This window comes from Sabethes cyaneus, chromosome 1, assembly GCF_943734655.1.
Source record: "Sabethes cyaneus chromosome 1, idSabCyanKW18_F2, whole genome shotgun sequence".
Taxonomy (NCBI): Eukaryota; Metazoa; Arthropoda; class Insecta; order Diptera; family Culicidae; genus Sabethes; species Sabethes cyaneus.
Window position 1 is genome coordinate 62,986,692 of NC_071353.1, and position 20,600 is coordinate 63,007,291.

Sequence of the window (20,600 nt, forward strand, 5' to 3'; positions counted from 1 at the left end):
ACGGCTGCTTAAAGGTGTTAAAATGTAGAGTGGAAGCTTTCATTAGGCTCACAGCTTTCAAACTACTTTAGGGCTGCTTAAAGGTGTTAAAGTGGCTTTACAAACTTCTACCAAGTTTTTTTTCGGCTCACAGCACACTTACTGTCAGATCATAGAATTTCGCAATTCGGCTGACAGCAAAAGCTTATCCGTTATCGACATTATCGACTGCTTCACGCTAGGCGGGCTAGGCTTCAGGTGTAAAGATATTCTCACTGTCTGTTCTGCAGATGCAAATGGGGCGGATCATACGGTGAGTGCTTATGGATCAAAAGATGGTGGGTTCAATTCCCGGAAAAAATACATGCATTTTTAATTAGCTAGTTACTTATACGAATTAAAGTTATTCGAAATTAAAAATATCGCGTTCGAAACATGTTTACAGCAAAATAGAAAAAAGGCCGCGTTTTATTTTTTAAATTTAAAGATAGATTTTTTTTGACTGCATAAAGGTTGATCACAGATAACAGACATCCAAGCTAGAACAAAAAGCTTCGTAAACCGTGTGTAAAATGACTCTAGCGACATCTAACTGCTTATTGCCACTTGCATTCTCTTAAGTGATTGAAGCGCCCGCTTGCGATACCTGCAGCTGGTGTTGGGCAGAGCTGCCAGATATCCCGCTTTTTTCAGCTTACCACATATTGTACACATATATTATAAATACGGCATGGTTAAAAGATATGTTTATATTAGAAATCAATATAATTCCAAATAGATGAAACAGAATGCACAAAATCATTGTTTCTGTGATTCGGCGTTAAAATTCGATAAAGAATAATTCTTTTAAAAAATATCTGGCAGCTCTGCAAAGTGTTGCTGATATTTTGAGGTTTGTTCATGACAAAAAAGGAAGGAAATATTTTTTCCTTTTGTTTATCTTCCCGTTTAAGATTTCGTGCAAGTGCGAGCAGGCTCTTCCGCGAAACTAAAAAAGGATATTCAATTCTTTTCGCACTCACACGAAATCTCATTGTGGATTGGCAATGCGTGCGTGATGTCAAAAGTAAAATATTTCCTTCTGTTTTTTTTCTCGCTAAAAAGCTAAACATCTATGATTCGCGGTTTTGCTGATATTGTTCAGGCGTGAGAAAAAAAGAGGGAAGTATATTTTTGATTTTTTCGTTACTCACACGTTGACAGTTCGTTACGAGGTTTCCTGGAAGTGCGAGCAGCCACGAAATCTCTTTTACTGCTTTCAACGCGAATTCGTGACTACAAAAGTGAATGAAATTTTCAAGCCTGTTCGCACTTACACGAAAACCCATGCCGAATTGTCAAAACTTGTGGGAAAACAATAGCAAAAATACTTCCTTCTCTTTTTTTCTTACAAAAACCAAACAAATATCAGCAACTTCGTAGTCTCGAATATGTATACAAGAGATCGTGAAGGGTGTAGCATCGTAGTCGCGAATGTGTACCTTATGGGGTTTCCTGTATGAGCGAGCGGGTGTCGATTTCTTTTAATATACACTAGGGCCCCCAGCTATATAGGATTTTGTGTTAGTGTGAGCAGGCTTCAAATTGCTTTTGCGCTCATGTCTTCGAATGAACATTTTAGGTGATCGCAGTGCCACCATACTGCTTATTGCCACTTGCGAAAAACCGTTGTAAGTTTTTACACACGGTCCAAGCCTAGCTTGGATGTCTGTTATCTGTGGGTTGATGAAGCGTTGATTAAGCGACTGGAAAAGCAGATTGCAAAACTATTTCTCGTTCTAAAAATAGAATTGACAGCATTGCGCAAATTGGCTATTTAAAAGCGCAAAAAAGTTTCTATTAAGCTTCATTGCAGCTTCGAAAGCAGTTATTAATTAGCCTGAAGCTTGATAAAATCACCAGATTTAGATGTTTAAGAGTTGAAAAAAGGTTTTTATTTCTAAACCTAAACCATAGATCAGCCACAGGTTGAATAAAATCAGCTATAAAAGCGTTTGATCAGCCTGGAATTGTTACTTGGGGTGCATTTAGCAACATGAGAGCGATGTCGTGTCGCGTCGCTGTCGCGTTTACACTGTACGGGGCCATAGAGTGGCGACAATAAAGCATTGCACGCAGATGTCAGTGCGTTTTTTTCGTCCCAGGTTTGACAGATTTGTGGGGTTTGTTTTGATTTCTTATTCGCAAGACCCAGAAGCAAAAAACTGCAAAAATGACAAAAATATATGTTGTGCAGACCTGCTATCATTTTTCTGCTTCAGAAAAGTCGAGCATTCCCGGTTTCCGCAAATAAGTCGTTCGAATTACAAGTAATAAACCCACTAGCAATAAAATTAGGTTACAAAGGCAATCAAAACAAAACACAAAAACGTCAAACCAGAGTTAAGGTTAGGCACCGTGCAAAGGTTAAGAGAAGCATTCTTTTGTCACCAAGGCACAGAATGAATTTCGTCTTCCACTGGCTTAAACGCCAGCAATGCTTGAATTTGAAACAAGATGACAAATTTGACCAAAACACACAAACCAAAGTGAAGACATGTCTTCACTTTGAAGACATTTTTGGTACAAAAAGTGAAATGTCTTCACTTGAAGACATGTGAAGACATGTCTTCACCATGTAATTTAAATGGACGGAACGCCGAAAGAAGACGAAAGAAGACATTTTTCCTTGATTCGTGAAGACTTTTCAAAAAATCACCTGGCATCTCTTCTAATAATCGCTAATTTTCGATTTGTTTCTCCAGCGTCAGCTGTTCCCCAACATGAGGCAAACAACATGTATGTACACGCTTACTTCGTGTTCGCTAGTGGGGGTGCCTGAGCTGTCAGAAAGCTCTATGACAAAATTGGAATGATAATTACCTGTCAGTGTCATTTCAATAGAGCAGGCGACCAATCCAACGCGTATGCAGGAAAAAGCATTGCATACTTTTGGGATGACATGTCGCCACTCTGTATGTAGTCACTCTAGTGCCTAGTAATCATTGCTGTTGGAAAGCCCTTGGATGCAGCTGCAGCTGTAAATTTTTTTAAAATTATCTGGCACCTTTGTTTATCTGCTTTGCTTTTCGTTTGCTCTCTTTGCTTTGCAGTCTTGCTTCATTGAGATTGAATTATTAGTGATTTTGGTGATTTCAAATAAAAAGTGTTAAAATTCAATTGAAAGAATTGCTTCGCAGAAGTCAATAATGCAAAAGTAACTACTATTTCAACTTCATTATTTAAGTTTTGTGGAAGAGTCGTATGTATTGCATAAATAAGGCAAATTTTCTCATCCGTTCCGCATACGCCATTTTTTATGTTTTACAGATGGCAGTAAATCCGGAAACTGAAAAAAATATGCCTTCGAAAATAAGATGTTTTTTCGACATTACTCTTGGTGGTTTACCGGCTGGAAGAATCGTGTTCGAGTTACATCCAGACATAGCCTCCAAAACATGCGAAAACTTTCGAGCTCTTTGTACTGGCGAAAAAGGAATTGGCCAAAAAACCGGAAAGGCTTTACATTACAAGGTATTAATTGATTATTTGTTTTTGTTTTCTCGAGTCATCATAGACCATTGGTTAATACACTTATCAATACAGTCAGCCAAAAGAATTTTCGGACAGCAGCGCGTAAATTTTTTAATATGTTTGTAAAGAATGGTAATTTTTTAAACAATGTTTAAAACAATATTTAGATGTATAGAAATAATTAGAGGAAAAACTTTCCCTTTTTGAACATACATTCCATATAGTTTAAATTGCCTAAAAAAGCAGTCCAAAAAGTATTCGGACAGACAACTATAAGTAAAATAAAATGTCCTTTCTCGCTTAACTAGGAGGTAGGTACTTCCTTTTAGGATCATCTACATTCTTTGTGACCTTTTTCAATCTGTTTGGGGTAAAATTAATCGATGTCTAAGATTCCTGAATGAATTACTGACCTTTTTTTACAAGAGCTCGGCTAAAATCGTTTTGATTAGAAATTGAATGGTTTCTCATTATAGTTTTGAAATGATCTCAAAAGATGATCAATGTGTTCAAATCTGGACTGATTTCTGTTGTTTCGATAATGCTAGGACAATAATTTATGGTACCCACCACTTATTTATCGATACTTATTTACACTTAATTCTATATCTAAAAATATATAAATTTGCTGCCCATTTGCATGGGCAAAACACTGAGCCAACCTACACGCAATGTGGTATATACAGGTGTGGCAATGTTGTTTAAGTGGTGTTAGTGCAATGAAGAAATTTCATCATGGTGTGGGAGAAATCGTAAATCGACCAATCACGATGAAGCGTGACGTCAAACTCCAAAAACAAACACCATTGTCCGACGCGGTTTATTTTTGTCGTTTGACGTCGTTTTCTGATTTTCGCTACTAATACCATCAAATGTCTTCATCTGCCACACCTTTTTAAACCTCATTGACCTACACGGTCGGTACCCTTGCCTAATACAACTCAACAAACTTAAGCTCGTTTTGCACGGTGTGTTCGCGTACAAGCAAACAAACACGAAGCGTAGGAAGGATTACACTGGTGCGGTGGCGTTGAATTTGATATATTTTCAGTCCCAATTTTCAATGCTCTCGGTTAGCACAATTCCGAGTGCTAACTGAAATCGGGATCCACCGTAGGCGAATATTTTCTTGCTTCCAACACGCATGGATGCGCTTCATACTTATTTCAATTTGCCATGTGAGTAAATGAAATAGAAAAGCGAATACAAAGACCTAACGCTATAAAAAGACCAGTTCACGCTGATTGTCCAGCATCTCCAGCATATATCCGAGAAATTTTTACGAAGTAAATGAACGCAATCCCGAATCTTTCCGACGTGTTAAAACACCGTTGTCTAAAAGACTACACTGAAACGGGTCGCGGGTGCTTTTTCAGAGCGTCCTGTTTATTTCATTAGGCACTGTCGCAGCGTACCGACTCAAATAAATTTCGTGGGGTTTTTCAAGTGCAGGGTGCAGCACGCAGTATGGCATGGTTCAGTGTTTAGACATGCCTGCCTCAGAGCTTTCCATGGCCCTTCAGCTTGGAGCTTCAGAGTAGAGATGGTCGGGTCTCGGGTTTTCCGACCCGAAACACCAAAAAAGTCCGAACTCATCGGGTTCGGGCTTGAAATAGAAAGATAATAAAAACCTAAAATTTCATTATTTTTTATTTTAGACTAGCTGACCCGACAAACTTCGTATTGCCACAAATTAAACTGTGTTGTACATAAATCGTGAATCTCGGATGACCTTTGCCACAATCTCGAGTTTTGCAAGTTTCTGAGGAGTTCATGGGTGTTTTCATATACAAACTTTCCTCACAATAAAGTAGAAAACAACTCCTCCAACTTCTAGAGTTATGAGAAAATTTGTATTTCATTTGTATAGGAGCCCCCCTCCTAAAGCAGGGAGAGGTTTCAATTCACCATAGAAAACATTCTTGTCTCCAAAAACACCCACATGTCAAATTTTGTTTCATTTGCTTGATTAGTTCTCGAGTTATGAGGAAATTTGTATTTCATTTGTATGGGTGCCCTCTTTCCTAAAAAGGTAAGGGGTCCTAATTCATCATAGAAAAAATTCATGCCTCCAGAAACACCCGCATGCCAAATATGGTTCCATTTGTTTAGTTAGTTGTTAGATATGAGGAAATTTGTATTTCATTTGTATGGGAGCCCCCCCTTCTCCTTAAGTGGGGAGGGGTCCTGTACTATCCGTACTCTACCCTAGCCATACACATCGTCATGTAAACAAATATTATGCAACAGGTCAAAACAAAACAGACAACTCCGACCGTATTGAGGCACGGCGGGCACCGAACGCAAGCACCAGCGCCATGCATACACTTCACAAGTGCACGCATTCTGCTGCGCTGGCTCTCCGACCCGTCGGTGGCCTATGTGACTCGGTGTTCAGTAAGGATTCAAATTACAATTCCAGAACCAAATGTATCGAACAAAGAATCTTTCTGTCCCAGTAGTCTATCACTTTTTAGCCTTAAGAATGCATTTAGAATAGGGAAAATATCGATATGCATTACCGATATTTTCCACCAAAATTTAACTATAAAAGCAAACGCTTCGAATAATAAAGAAGCCATCCTGACTTCAGACTTAGAGTACTCAATGCGACCCCAATCGGGCTATCGCCGATCGAAGAAATAAGTCCCTTGAGCAACCCCGAGATCCGTTGATCTACCACGGGCTATTGCTAAACGTCGAATAGTTATAGTAAATGTATTATAGTCCTAATTCATCATAGAAAAAATTCTTGTCTCCAAAAACACCCACATGTAAAATTTTGTTCCATTCGCTTGATTAGTTCTCGCGTCATGCAGAAATTTGTGTTTTATTTGTATGGGAGCCGCCCTCTTAGTGAGGGGAGGGGTCTCTAACCACCATAAGAACCTTCCCTGGCCTCAAAAACCCCTATATGCAAATTTTCACGCCGATCGGTTCAGTAGTTTTCGATTCTATAAGGAACATAGAGCAGACAGAAATCCATTTTTATAGGCATAGATTTGTATGGGAGCCCCCCCCCCCCTTTTAGTGGGGGAGGGGTCTTTTGCCATCGAGAGAACCTTCCCTAGCACCAAAAACCTCTACATGCCAATTTTCACGCCGATCGGTTCAGTAGTTTTCGATTCTATAAGGAACATACGGGCAGACAGACAGAAATCCATTTTTATAGGTATAGATGTGTATGGGAGCCCCCCCTTCTTAGTGGGGGGAGGGATCTCTAACCATCATAAGAACCTTCCCTGGCACCAAAAATCCCTATATGCAAATTTTCACGCCGATCGGTTCAGTAGTTTTCGATTCTTTAAGGAACATAGAGCAGACAGAAATCCATTTTTATAGGCATAGATTTGTATGGGAGCCCCCCCCCCCCCCCTCTTAGTGGGGGGAGGGGTCTTTTGCCATCAAGAGAACCTTCCCTAGGCCAAAAACCTCTACATGCAAATTTTCACGCCGATCGGTTCAGTAGTTTTCGATTCTATAAGGAACATACGGACAGACAGACAGAAATCCATGTTTATAGGCATAGATTTGTATGGGAGCCCCCCCTCTTAGTGGGGGGAGGGGTCTTTTGCCATCAAGAGAACCTTCCCTAGCACCAAAAACCTCTACATGCAAGTTTTCACGCCAATCGGTTCAGTAGTTTTCGATTCTATAAGGAACATAGGGACAGACAGACAGAAATCCTTTTTTATAGGTATAGATTTTGATTCTACAGTCTTTTTCGCTTATTTTAGTACTAATTTTACAATTATCATTCATTTACAACGCTCAAAAGTTATTAAAGTCTTTGTCAAGCTACTGCCAACAAAACAAAAAAAAGGTTGCTTCAATACGTTGTGTAGTTTCTGAAAAAAAGGTACATAAATTTTGAAAATCGTGGGTTTTCTGGAGCGGCGTTTTATTCCATCGAGGTTGTTCCACGCCGCACTGGAACGCTTATGTAACGCTTAAACAAGAATTCGGAAAAATTTTCGAAAAATATTGCGCGAATATTCCCATTTTTACTTTTGAAGAAAAGGGACATTCATGCCGTGCATTCATGGCTTTACAGTTCGAGCAAAGTAATCCATGTGTTCATATACAGTAGTACCACAAACTATAGTTTGTGGTAGTACCTAAATTAATGTTCTTTTATGATCGTCACAATTCGTAGCTTATCTTTTATCCGTTTTCGATAGAAACATATGCATGTAAAACCTCGGATGTCTTACGCGATACGTAAAATGAGCAAGACGAAGCTGTTCCAATATTTTGTCAGCAGCTGCAAAGTAGCAATATGTTTTCTGTGTGCTCCTATAATTTCAAAACCACATAGGATAATAAAAATTTGTTATATACCACAAAAGTATTAAACGAACAAGTATTTTACTCTATTTAAAAGTTATTACGTTGAGCGTCTTAGCAGAATGTCGAATACGAGCTAAGTTAGGAATATTTTCCGTTTATTTTTGCTACTAAGAACTAAACTAACTAAACAATATTCACATTAAGGATCATCCTTAATGTGAACAATGTGTTCTACCAGCTGATCAGGAGCAAGATGGATCATGCACAGCACCCTATGTTTGTACATATATGATATCTATATTTTTGAGATTCTGTATTGTTGTTATTGGATAAGCGTCTAGTTTTTAGCTGGCCCGGCCTATCCCTCCCATGGGTAGGTGGTTTGTCGAGTCCTTCATCAACCGCCTAACTTTCAGTAGAATAGAACGCAATTAGAATTAGATTGGATTAGATTAGAAATTTTAGATGCTTTATGTAGTTAGGTGTAGAATGAGTTGAACGGCGGAGTTGAACAGGTATGGCTTTAAGTCAGATCTGGTCAAGATGAGGGCACCGGGAGGGCTTAGTAAATTCTCTGGTGGACATTGGTTTCACCGGAAAATTGAACCAAACCTATTCATCTTTGAACTATTAGTATTCGTTAGAATACTTTCTAATAGTAGTGTATTATTTATGGTTATTATTTTTTTTTTTAAATATTATTTTTATTTATGGTTATTTGTTAGGCCATTGCAATATTTAAAAAAGTTTTTGTCCCTCCGATGTTGGGCCACTGAAGGCGGGGGCGGGGGCGAAAAAAAAAGCAAAGAGAATTTTTTTAATCGAGAAAAAAATTTATTTTAGGCATTTTTACTTAAAGTTTGAACATGAAAACCAAATCTATTCTTGCTTTTAATAAATACGTTGTTATTTTTCATGCAAAAATCTACGAACTAAAAGACAAAAACGAAAGAAAATGTTTTTGGCTGAGTTTTGGAAATTCCACTGTTTGAACTTCCATTTCTATTTCATACTAGAAGCGTTAACTCAACTCCTACACTCATTTTTCGAGGTTTTCAGGCTGTAGAGCCTACAGACAATTGATTTTATAAAACCAAATTTAACTCATATTCTACAAATTATTTTTTTTTGCCCCCCGATTTTCAAGCCAATTTCCAGGGGGGGGGGGTGTGACAAAAAATTTGAAAATGATTTGCAATGGCCTTATTAGATAGATCAGATTTTTTTTCTATCGACGAGATGTTTGTCGATGCTGCTGTCGCGGGTGTGATTTTTTTTGAAGTATTATGGTCCGGAAGAATCGCTGTTGAACGCTGGTGATGGACATGGTGTATGGTATCATGGAATAGCTTTCTATGGAACATGTTTGCTATTCCGCAGGCTTTCGGGATGATGTGCCATGCCTCCACTCGATAGTTTTTCAATGGTTGAATGGTGCACTAGACAGTTTTTTTTTTTTCAAAGTGGGATTTTTTTTTCGAATTTACTCATCTGGGATGGGGACCTTGGGGGCTGTGAGTTTTTGTATCAAGGCGCGCACGTTGATGCAAAGGAGTGGAAGAGTGGCCGCGATTCAATGACACGTCACACTTTATAGCATCAAAGGCGGCGTCTTCAACAGTCTGTCATCAGGGATTGGAGCATCGATTGAGCGTAATCGCTCTATTTGCATTGAAGTGCGCGCCGGTATGTGAAATATTATAGCTTCCATGGTTTTCATTTTTCCATGTCCAGGTTTTACGTATATTTTTTTTAGAAGAGCCAATATATGTTTTGGGGTGGAGGAGGTCAAGAGGAGGATGTACCAGCTTTGGGAAAATTGCGATTGTTTGTAGGGATGCCTGTTGGGGGAGGTCGTGGTATGATAATTTTGACAGCTTGTGGGATGGTACACGTGTCCCGTATGAGGGCCGTAATTTTTTTTTTTTTTAATTTTTTTTCTTTTATTTTTTTTTTGTTGCGCAATATGTTTGCAGTCAGGATTTGGAAAATAGTGGTATTCTTGAATTTACTTTCATTTAGTTTTGGTGGTGGCCTAAAATGTAAACAATATTTATAAGAACATTTTGCAGTTTTTTAAATACATGTATTGCAATTATCATGTTCATTATTTTATTTATTTATTACAAATATACTTATAAATGTAACTAATGTAACGGAAATTCCCAGGTAAATATTTAAAAATTACTGTTATTTTGTATATGTATGTTACATTATTAAAACATTTGTAAGATATGTATTTTTACTAACTTGCATATTAATATTAATTTAAATTTTATTTTCACGTCATACAAATGCTGTCGAAGATTGAATATAATATTGGAATCAACAAAATGACCTACATCGAAGAACTGAAGCAATGACAAAGGAAAAATACAAACATAAAAATCATAGGGAGATAATGGAGAACAGAGGTAAAACAGTGGAGCGGGGTGGTGAGTATTGATGAGATTGGACTACATAAGGTAAGAAAATTATAAAAATTCTTTAAAAATAATTGATTTAAAATGAAACATTGACATTGTGAGATGATATAGGAGGACATTTTATATACGGGTTAATTCTTGTTTGTAAGGTTTTGGAATGTACCAATTGGATGTTTTATTGCAATTTATTTTATTTACAATGCACTACACTACACCCTACACAATTTCATTACCCTTCCCCAACCCATCATTTCCTATCCCATGACGTTCACTTGAGTTGCAATGCTTAGTTCGGTCATTACCCCTCCTACACACAATGGAGACTGGACAGACTTTCGGCCCTAGGCCTCACCATGATCCCAAGATTAGATTAGATTAGTTTTTAGCTGGCCCGGCCTATATTTTATTCACAAGGCAGCCAATCTGGCAAACGGTCAGTTTTCCGATATTTTACTTTTTGTCTAATTTAATTTTTATTTCGTTTCGTTTGGTTATTTTTGTCCCTAAGTTCGAAATATATAGGAAACCATTTATTTTTCAAGTAGGTAACAATGAATTATTTTTGTTTCGGTAAACAATTTACAATTTTTTTTTCCCTGAACTTTGTCGTGGTGTAGGGCTTTTTAACTAATCAGTAAATGAACAGCGGTCACGTTTACTTCTGAATGTGGGTGTATATCAAAATACTTTTGTGATTTCAAGTGGGACTCGGGGTAAAAATTTACCAAATGTGATTGTTGCGTTGTTCAGAAAGTGCTTTTATTCCGTTTAAGAGTAAGGCCAGTATGGGGATCTCTGACAATAGATGAAGTTTTCTGGGATTCATCCCTATTTATCACAAATGTCACAAATATCTCCGAAAAATGTCGGATTGATTGAGTTGGTCGGGGGCTTAGGGTTAGTAAGGGGATGTGAGCGGGATTCCAGATCCGATTGGATGCCGAAGGACCACTCTATAATGATTGCGGGTAATAGCACTTTTTAGGTAGCAGATGGAAAAATTAGGTCAATTCGTGTCGCGTGTTCGAGTTTCGGCTAGGCGGTGCTGCTAGATAGAGTAGGATTTTTGCACTGGCCCCGTGACTGACCTGAGCTCTGATGGCCGCCCGCGGGCTCTGTCGATGGGAAGGGGTCGAGTCTTAAAGAGACGTTTAAGCCCAGAGCTTTACAGCACTTTGGTCTCGAGGGTTGGAAGGCGGACTAGTCTCTGTATTTTGAAGCTTCTGTCGACTACCGCGAACGTCCAGCTTGTGCTGCGCTCAATTTACTTTGTGTCGTGGGAATGCACTGTGAATGCTAAGCGGATGAAAGATTAAATTTGCCCTGATAAGTTGATAACCACTAATGCTCCGAAATTTGTCTTACCTATTGGTTCATTTGTGGTTGTTTGTGTTGGAAAACTGAAGGCGGGCGCGCGGTTGAAGACCGGTGTCAGGCGGGACTGACGAATCCTCCACTTCACTATACCACATATTGCAACTCGAGTGTCCACAAAAAGTCCACAGCACATTTACAAATTCGATCTATTATTTTTCTTCTCATCATCATCATTATCATCATCGTCATCATTATCATTATATTTAAAATATGACATTCCGGCCTTTGGCAGAGAGATCTTAGAGTCAGTTCGTGGAGTCCGCGCAGGGCCGAAACGCCTCCACCTGCGGGTATAGGCGTGACGGCTATGCTTGGGGCTCTACCAGTGTTTTAGTGGGCGCCAGTGCCTGTCTCGTCAGGTAGAACTGATGTTTGAGGTCTCCCTGACACTTTGTTGACATCACAAAAGGGCCCAGCGCAGAGTTTTATACGCTATTAAGCGACCAGTTGGATAACCCGAAAAAAAAAAAGGTAAACAATTTACAATTTTTTTTGAAACGATGGTTCTACAATCGATGAAGGGACGGTAGGGGAAAGAAATTAAATTTTTTTTTGGTGAAGGAGGGGGAAGAGCGGAAAGGTGAGGAGAGGGGGGGGGGGGATATTGGTAGCTATGCTTAACAAGTAGTCGTTTTGACTCCTATCTTTTGTCCAATGCTGGAAGGTGCATGAGTCGAACAAAGCTATAATCTGAGATTATAACCGGATTTGAACCCACAACACCCGCCAGGGCATATGGTTCGCTGGTACTTGTACCTTTGAACCATAGAGGCGCTTTCCCCTACCGTCCCTTCATCGATTGTAGAACCATCGTTTAAAAAAAAATATTAATATATATGTATGACCGCATTTCAAGACTAAAAACTTGAGATTAGTCAATTTACAAATGTTTTTGATAAAAAATCGTCTTGCCCCGTATTTTTCAGAAGTCTTTTAAATGTATACACCAGAAATATATACCTATTCTTCAAAAAATTAAATTTGTCTTGCTCCGCCTAACCCTACCTATCACCAACGATTAAACGTGACGTCCGTCCAATAGATTATTTTTGCAATGACCTAAACAAAGTGAGCTTACTCTTTGGACGCTGAATATTGATTTTTATTTTAGGGAATAATTTTTCATCGCGTTGTGAAGGATTTTATGATACAGTCAGGAGATTTTTCTAACAGTAATGGCACTGGAGGTGAATCAATTTATGGCGGCACTTTTGACGGTTTGTACAATTCGATTTATCGCATCGAAGTAATACTTACAACATTTCTTAAACATTTTAGATGAAGCTTTTGTTTTAAAGCACGACAAGCCGTTTCTTCTTTCCATGGCTAATCGTGGAAAGAATACAAACGGTTCTCAATTTTTTATGTAAGTGACTTTGCATAACAGGTTATTGTCGATATCGCTTCGTATAAATATATATTGCGTAGCACAAGTTAATCCATTACTTTTCAGCAAAAAAAAAACAAATCTATTAGAAGTTCTGAGATTTTAATAGTATTGTACAATTTTTGTACCTCGTTTGTGTTGTGTGTATAGAACAACAGTATGATTCAGCTCCTCAACGCACTTAGCGACCATATCCGTGGCGTCTTATGGCTTAGGAGACAGAGCAGCAAAAACGCTAAGGACCAGGCATGACTTAATAGTTCGAGCCGAATGCGATAGATATTGGGCAAGGTATTATGCAGTGCTCAATTTCTATCGTTTTCACACGGTGTTCATGTGATGGCTCGCAGCAGCGGCTTGTACGCAAACGATATGCCAAGGCCGCATAGCAAAAGCCACCAAGAGACGAAACATCATATATTTTAAAAAGAACTAGCGAAATATGAACTTCATCCGTCTAAAATCCAAATGCATATGCAATCATTTGTTTGTGTTTTGTTCTTTCTTTTCCCATTGTAGTACAACGCAACCTGCTCCTCATCTTGATAAGTAAGTGATTGTACCTTTATTACCAGATTTTCACTTATCCTAGTTACATCACACTTGCAGCGTACATGTTGTCTTCGGACACGTGGTTTCTGGACACGATTTAGTGCGACAACTGGAACAATTGCCGGTAGATCGAAATTCCCGCCCTCTTCAAGACGCTGTAGTTGCCAACTGTGGTGAGTTGGTAAGACAAGTTAAAGGTGAGTAATTTTATTACTTGATGCTTCACTTAAGGACTAAGCAGCGTACTAGAGAGACAAAAAAAACGAAGTAAAATTTTCAATAAGCGTGCGCTTTCATTAGATGGTTTTGAATACTCAACTGTAGTGACATATGGGTCATTCCATCTCAAACGTACATAAAAAACGGAAAAATTGGATCCGACCATCAGCGATTTTAACCAAAGTTGGCATAATTGTTCATTCCGACCCCACAACGAATTTTCCAAAGTTTTATGCCGATTGATCAATCCCCCTAGCAGTGGCGCTACTTCCTTTTTTACAGATTTTCAAAAAAAAAATCATTTTTCGAGTTAAAATATTTCTGAAACAGTTTGATGTGAAGACATGCCAATATACTTTGGGCGCGCAATCGAATGATGTTATCAGTTTTTATTTATTTTGTCAACATCATACATTTTTTTGCAATTTAAAACGAAAAATGCGAATATCTCAAAACACCCCCAATTTTATTTTCAAATAAATATGCTCAAAATGTTCGCCGGAAAATTTTACATAAGAATCACTTAACCAGAAAAAATAATATGGGTAGTTTGACAGCTATGGCGTTTTGAATATCTGGGGCAAGCCTAATTCTATCTGAATTGTTAACGAAAGTATGTTTAAACACGTCTACCTAAAGCTTCCGGACATTTTCATGGCTAAAATAAATTTGAATGAAAAAGATGCATTTTCAACATAGAATCAGCATAATAAATTTTGATGTTTTGGATACTTTTGTATATATTTAAATAAAAGTAACAAATTCGTACAAATTATAGCGATATAATGCATTGTTATGTCGACTAGTGTGGTATTTCACTCTCGTGATTATTCGAAAGTTCGAAGTAATTTCGAAACTTGAAAATGACTTTATTACCACTTTATTGCACTATGGGAAAAACTAATCTAAAACCGAACGAAATTTAAAATGATCTGCCAACTGATGAAATGGTCGGTGTTAAATCGAACCGGACCAAATCGCAAAGTTTAAAAAAATGAGTTGATAACAGCAAACGATCAAGAATTTTTCTAGGCTGCATTTTACTCTAATCAGACCACATAAATGTTGCAAACAGCCAGAGTTATGAGATGGTTTCGATACAGAACAGCCAACTTTGAACGCGTTTTTCTCGAAATCAGAATTTTGTCACTTGGTTCGGTCTGACTTAACACCGACCAAATATAAGTGATCTTATGTAAAATTTTCCGGCGAATCTCTATCTTATTTTTCAATAATTTAACGTCACCTACTTCCAAAGGGTGTAAAGTTAATACATAGCGTAGAAATGTACAAGTTTGGTAAAAAAATCGAATTATATGCATTTTTCCACTCGTGCTAAAAACTTGTTACAAGTATGTTACTATGCAGGGGGCTCCGTAGCCGCAAGGTTACCGAGTCTGCTTTGACAAGCGAGTGGTCGTGGGTTCGAAGCGAAACCGCGTAAATTCCGAAAACCGCGCAAAAAAACCGCGTAAAATCCGAAAGCCGCGTAAAAAACCGCGTAAATTCCGAAAACCGCGTAAAAACCGCGTAAATTCCGAAAACCGCGTAGAAAAAACCGCATAAATTCCGAAAACCGCGTAAAAATAGTCGTGTAAAAAATCGCGTAAAAAGCGACTTCAGTGTATATAAATTGAATTTTTTCTTACCGCAGTAATTTGTATTAATTATTTTGAATTAATGACTGTATTAAAACGTGTTTAAAAAAATTAAAATGGCTTTCAGCTTCCTGTTAAATGAATAGCCTCACTTTCCGAGCGTACTTTTTTTTTGCGTATTTGATCTATTTGATCTGCACAGAAATCTGCTGGCGCAAACATTTTCGGGCCGAATGTATTTGATAATCTCACGAATTTCATACTGTTTTGCAAACTGTGTACTGGCCCCACAAAATATGTCAAAATTTATTTGATTTTGTTACACGGGTAACGTCTCAGATCGAATTTTTGACATCAAATTTGACAAACAGTGTGCTGGGCAAGACAAATATGTCTGTCAAATACCAAAATTTGCCCAAATTCTGACAGGAAGAAAATTTGACGATAAAGCAAACAGTGTACTGGTACCTTTAGAGTTGACAAATGACCAAAATTTCATCGAATTTATGCGGAGGTATTCTTGCATTCGTAGAGTATACTGTTTATACAAAAAATGGTACGCTCGAAAATCACTACAGGCACGGTTAAAGTTTCGCTTGGTGGCTTGGCAGCGTGATCTTGGAAATGCGCGCAGAGCAGAGGATCTTGCGAGAGGACCCCTGTGAAATGGTAATTTCCACGAAAAGATTTCCCGTGTAAATGGTATTCCGCGAAACTCTATATTCCGCGTTATGGTCAACCGAGAAGTGGTGTTCCGCAAAATGGTATTCGGCGAAATGTTATATAATCATGGCCCCTCCCCCCAAAAGGGGACTCCTATACAAATGAAACACAAATTTCTGCATAATTAGAAAACTAATCAACACCCAACACTGGAAGGACAAAAACTTTATAAAATATTTGTAATAGACACATTCCAGCGTTACGGGACACAATTAGCACCCATTGTTACCCTGTGAATCGCCTCCTGTTTCACCCATTTTTTGGCAAATACCTTGTAAAATAATTGTTTAAGGAGTACTTCATTTACCACTAGAATGCCAGGGATTTGATGAAACAGGAACCGATCTGCATAGTAGGGATAGTACCCCGTAACGCTGGAATGTGTCAATAGCCTTATTCACTAATGTTTTATGGAAGAGTCTAAAATTTCTCGAGTTCAATTAGTTTTCGAGTACCGTGCAAGCACCATATTCAAAACAGTGCCTAATTCTGAACAGTTGCAAATTTTTCTTAAATATTTCTGCCCTCTAAAAGCCCCACTTGCAAAATTTGGTTCCAATTGCTTGATTAGTTCTCTAATTATGCAGAAATTTGTGTTTCATTTGTATAGGAGTCCCCCCTCTTCGGGGGGAGGAATCTCTAACTATCATAAGAACCTTCCCCGGCCCTAAACCCCTACATGCAAATTTTCACGCCGATCGGTTTTCGATTCCATAAGAAATATACCGACAGACAGACAGAAATCTATTTTTATAGGTATAGATTGTGAGTTTCATTGAAAGTTATGCACCGCACAGCTCAAAAACGAAATGCTCTCTTTTATGGTTATACAGAAATCATAAAATTATAGTTACCTTTGGCGACACAGTTACGTGAACAACAGGTTTGTTTACCACATTCTGGCAACAATTCTAGCGCGATGTTTCCTTTCGACCGCGTTTAATTTTGGGCAAAGCTTCCAATATTAAAATTTTATATTTAATAGTATATCCAAGAATCTATGTTTACTAGATCAACAGATAATAGAATTTATAAAGACCTCACGATACTACAACTCTACAACCTCAAACAAAAACGTATGCAGAAATGTTTAATCTATTTCAAATTTCAACAGAACAAGAATTTATGTGAAGACTGCCAAAGCTGTTTTGTACTCGTATAGTTTCACTTAAAAGAAGTTCAGAAGTTATTTACAATTTCACAACCTTACAATGTCGCTGGTCACGAAAACGAGTTTTGAAAGCATTTGTTTAAGTTAATACACAGTGGATATATAAATTAGTTTAAACGGAGCAATTTTAATAAGCAACAAATTGCATTCTTCTGTTTTTTTTATTGCAGAAAAAAAGAAAAAGAAAACTAAGCCAAGTTCAACCGATGAGTCAGAGGTAGAAGGATCTAAGAAACGCAAAAAAGAGAAGAAGAAAAAGAAAGACAGAAAACCAAAAGACGATAAAGAGTAAGCTTAGTGTATACAAGTACACTCAAGTACTTTTTTTACACGGTTTAGTTTTTTGAGTATTCAGAACGGGGTAACTTAGAGACCATTCATTTATTTCTCAATACATTTGGAAGTAGCTCGACATTCCTCACGTAGATTGTAAATAGTTCCTTAGCTGCACAGTTTTCGAGTAATCGAAAAAAACAAACCGTGTAAAAAAAGACTTGAGTGTATTGCTGTTTTTATATGCATTTTCTTTACAGAAATGGTAGTAACCTGGAAGAAGGTGAACTGAAAGATGACGGTGAAGCACATCCTCTAACAACAATTACCAAGATAGATCCCAACGAAATCCCTGAAGTATGGTCTGATTTCAAACATTCTGTGGGCAGACATAACGTTGTTACATTTTTTCAGGTATCAAACAGATATCTTATGCGTGGTGGCAGTGTTAAGCAAAGGCAATATGACAGAAGCAGTGATGAAGAATACGACGAAAACGGCGGCCGCAGTCGTAGACGAGAAAGAGAGAAACCCCGAGAACAGCGTAATTTTGGATGGTCTAAACGGCGCGTTCCTGTATCGAAAAGTGGTAGAGTTATTAAAGGACGTGGTAACTTTGTAAGTATATCAAATATATATTGTTATATAGTAAAGGCTTAAAGGTATGATAATTGTAGCGATATCGAACACCATCTCGTTCTCGTTCTCGATCCCGGAGTTTTACACCAATTCATTGGAAAGTTGCACAGAAGCGTACCATCAAAATGACAGACTTAGAAAAACTGGAAGAAGAAAAACGACTGCGTGAAACAGAAATCAAGCGCCGTGAAGCTGAACGCAAAATACGCCACGATGAATTAGCTAAAGATGCGTCAAAAAAGTCCTTTTTTGAACTTAACCAATTAAAAGAAACGGCTTCTGATAATATCGGAGACGACGATGACTTAGATCAAAATGAAGTGAATGCAAACAATAAACCAATAGATATGAATGCACTGGATTACGAACATCAAGGGACTGGTTCTGATGTAGATGGCGAGGAAATTACTAAAAACCCGCGAAATGAATCTATAGCTAAAGCATTCGGATTACAGCCGAAAAAAATGAAAGGTGTGGAATTCAGCGATCGGGGAAAACAACAAAATTTGGATAGGGATCCTGAAGACGAAATGCCAGATAGTCAAAATGAAGAGAAAAATCGCGACAATAGAAAAAACCCAAGAGATAAATTACGTGAAACTAAACGTAATGAATTTGCTGTTTCTAGAAGTCGCTCAAGAGAACGCAAGAAGCATTTATCTAGAAGTCACTCAAGGGATCGCTGGCGTGATTATAAAAATTATTCGCCAGTACCTTACAGAAGTGTCAATAAGAGACAATATACAGGGCGGTGGTATAATCAAAGACGTGGGTTTTTCTCACCGCGTGGTAGAGGTGGGCGCTTTGATCGCTATCGCCGTTCTAGAAGTCATGAACGCAGAAGATCTAGCACACGATACCGAAGAAATCGTTCTCGTTCCAAAAGTTCTGAATCATATGATCGTAGCAGCAGAAGTCGATCAGAGTCTCAACGACGTACTAAGGAATATTATCATAAAAACCGATCTCGATCTAGGTCAGCATCTCAAAAATCATACAAAACAACAAGTTCAAAACTGAAGGTAGATAAATCCGATACCAGTCCAACTGTAAAGAAAGAACCTACCGAAGAAGATAAAGCACGTCTACAAAAAGAGAAAATGTTGAAGCGTGCCGAAACGTTATTACTTTTGAAAAATCATATGGAAAAAGAAATTGAAGAGCAACAACGAAAAGCTAGAGAAAAACAAAAGTTGAAGGAAGAGAGAGAAAAATTGGAAGCCGCATTGGAACTTGCTCAGCTAGAAAAACTCAAGAAGGAAACAATTGAAAAATTACATAAACATGACAACATGAAATTGGTTGCAGCACAGAAAATCCTAGAAACAGTTGTTTCAACCGTAAAGGGTAAAACCAGCAGCAGTATATCAAGCAAGACAAAACAACGCCGCAAACGAAATACTTCCAGTTCATCATCATCTACCGCTTTATCTGGCGATGATAAAACTCGCAAAAGAAAGAAAGAAAAGAAGAAGAAGAGCAGACGCCGTTCTACATCGTCATCCTCATCATCGTCTAATTAAATGGATTAATATAACTATCAATATAAAAAAACGTAGCACGACTACATAATTGAAGATAAAAAACTGCTTCAAGTTTTCGTTGCCATAAATTACTTGAAATGAAATAAATCAATAAAATACTTTATTTGATAGTTCAATAATAATCACAAAAATTTGAATCGAAAAAAGATAAAAAGAACTATGCAAGTCTGAAACGTGTGCGAAAATATTCAATCAAATTAACAATCTCTGAATGACTGAGTAATCCACAATGAAGTTAATAACAAGAATGATAACTGCCGCTGAGCTGAAGCAATTTATTTTTACCTAAGAGGATATTTAACAGAAAATGTGGAACAATCAGTAGCGCCTCCTCTGCATGTTCAACCTATTCATAGGACCGGTAGTAAAATTCAGCCGGATAAAAATATTTTCGTCAATTGTTCATGATTTTGCTTGCACCGACGCACACGCAATACGAATTTTATTTAGACAGTACATATACTTTCTTATTAGAATGCTCGTTATTCCATTGTTGCAAACACGGTATGGAATTTCTCATTGGATATCGATTTCACTGAACAACTTAGTACTTCATATTCCTATGACGCTCGGCTGACCAAATCTCGGCAAAATTTTGCTGACTTCGGCACTTTTTTTTAAGTGTGTAGATCGAGAAAAAAAAAACCCGGAGAAAACGGTAGGGTCCCAAATTTATGCATGCCCAAGTATCTGTATTTATGGCAACTCTGACTGTCACGCTATTGCACCATCGTAGTAACATAACCGTTGAGAGTCATTGAAATAAAAAAACCACTATCAAAGCGACAATAGGTGAGTGTCCCGCGTTCCCCTCACTACAGATTTTGTCGTTTCTATTCTGTTATTCGTTCTTCACAGGCCCCTTGTTCACTCCTTCCACCACAATCGACATACGTTTTATACATGCTT

At 38.0% G+C, this 20,600-nt stretch overlaps 1 protein-coding gene across 2 annotated transcripts; it reads left to right on the top strand.

The window, feature by feature from the left end:
- The first annotated feature begins 3,080 nt into the window (after positions 1 to 3,080).
- Positions 3,081 to 20,257, top strand: LOC128732915 (peptidyl-prolyl cis-trans isomerase G). 2 transcript variants are annotated; one of them, XM_053826366.1, is made up of 10 exons: positions 3,081 to 3,175; positions 3,289 to 3,492; positions 12,697 to 12,802; positions 12,864 to 12,951; positions 13,492 to 13,521; positions 13,582 to 13,721; positions 17,406 to 17,523; positions 17,769 to 17,865; positions 17,923 to 18,126; positions 18,186 to 20,257. In XM_053826366.1, exons 2-10 carry the CDS (start codon positions 3,289 to 3,291, stop codon positions 19,668 to 19,670), a joined length of 2,472 nt encoding a protein of 823 aa, XP_053682341.1. In that variant the 5' UTR covers positions 3,081 to 3,175; the 3' UTR covers positions 19,671 to 20,257. The 2 variants fall into 2 exon arrangements, with proteins under 2 accessions (XP_053682341.1, XP_053682340.1); XM_053826365.1 differs by having other exon boundaries at positions 3,112 to 3,220.
- Positions 20,258 to 20,600: the final 343 nt, after the last annotated feature.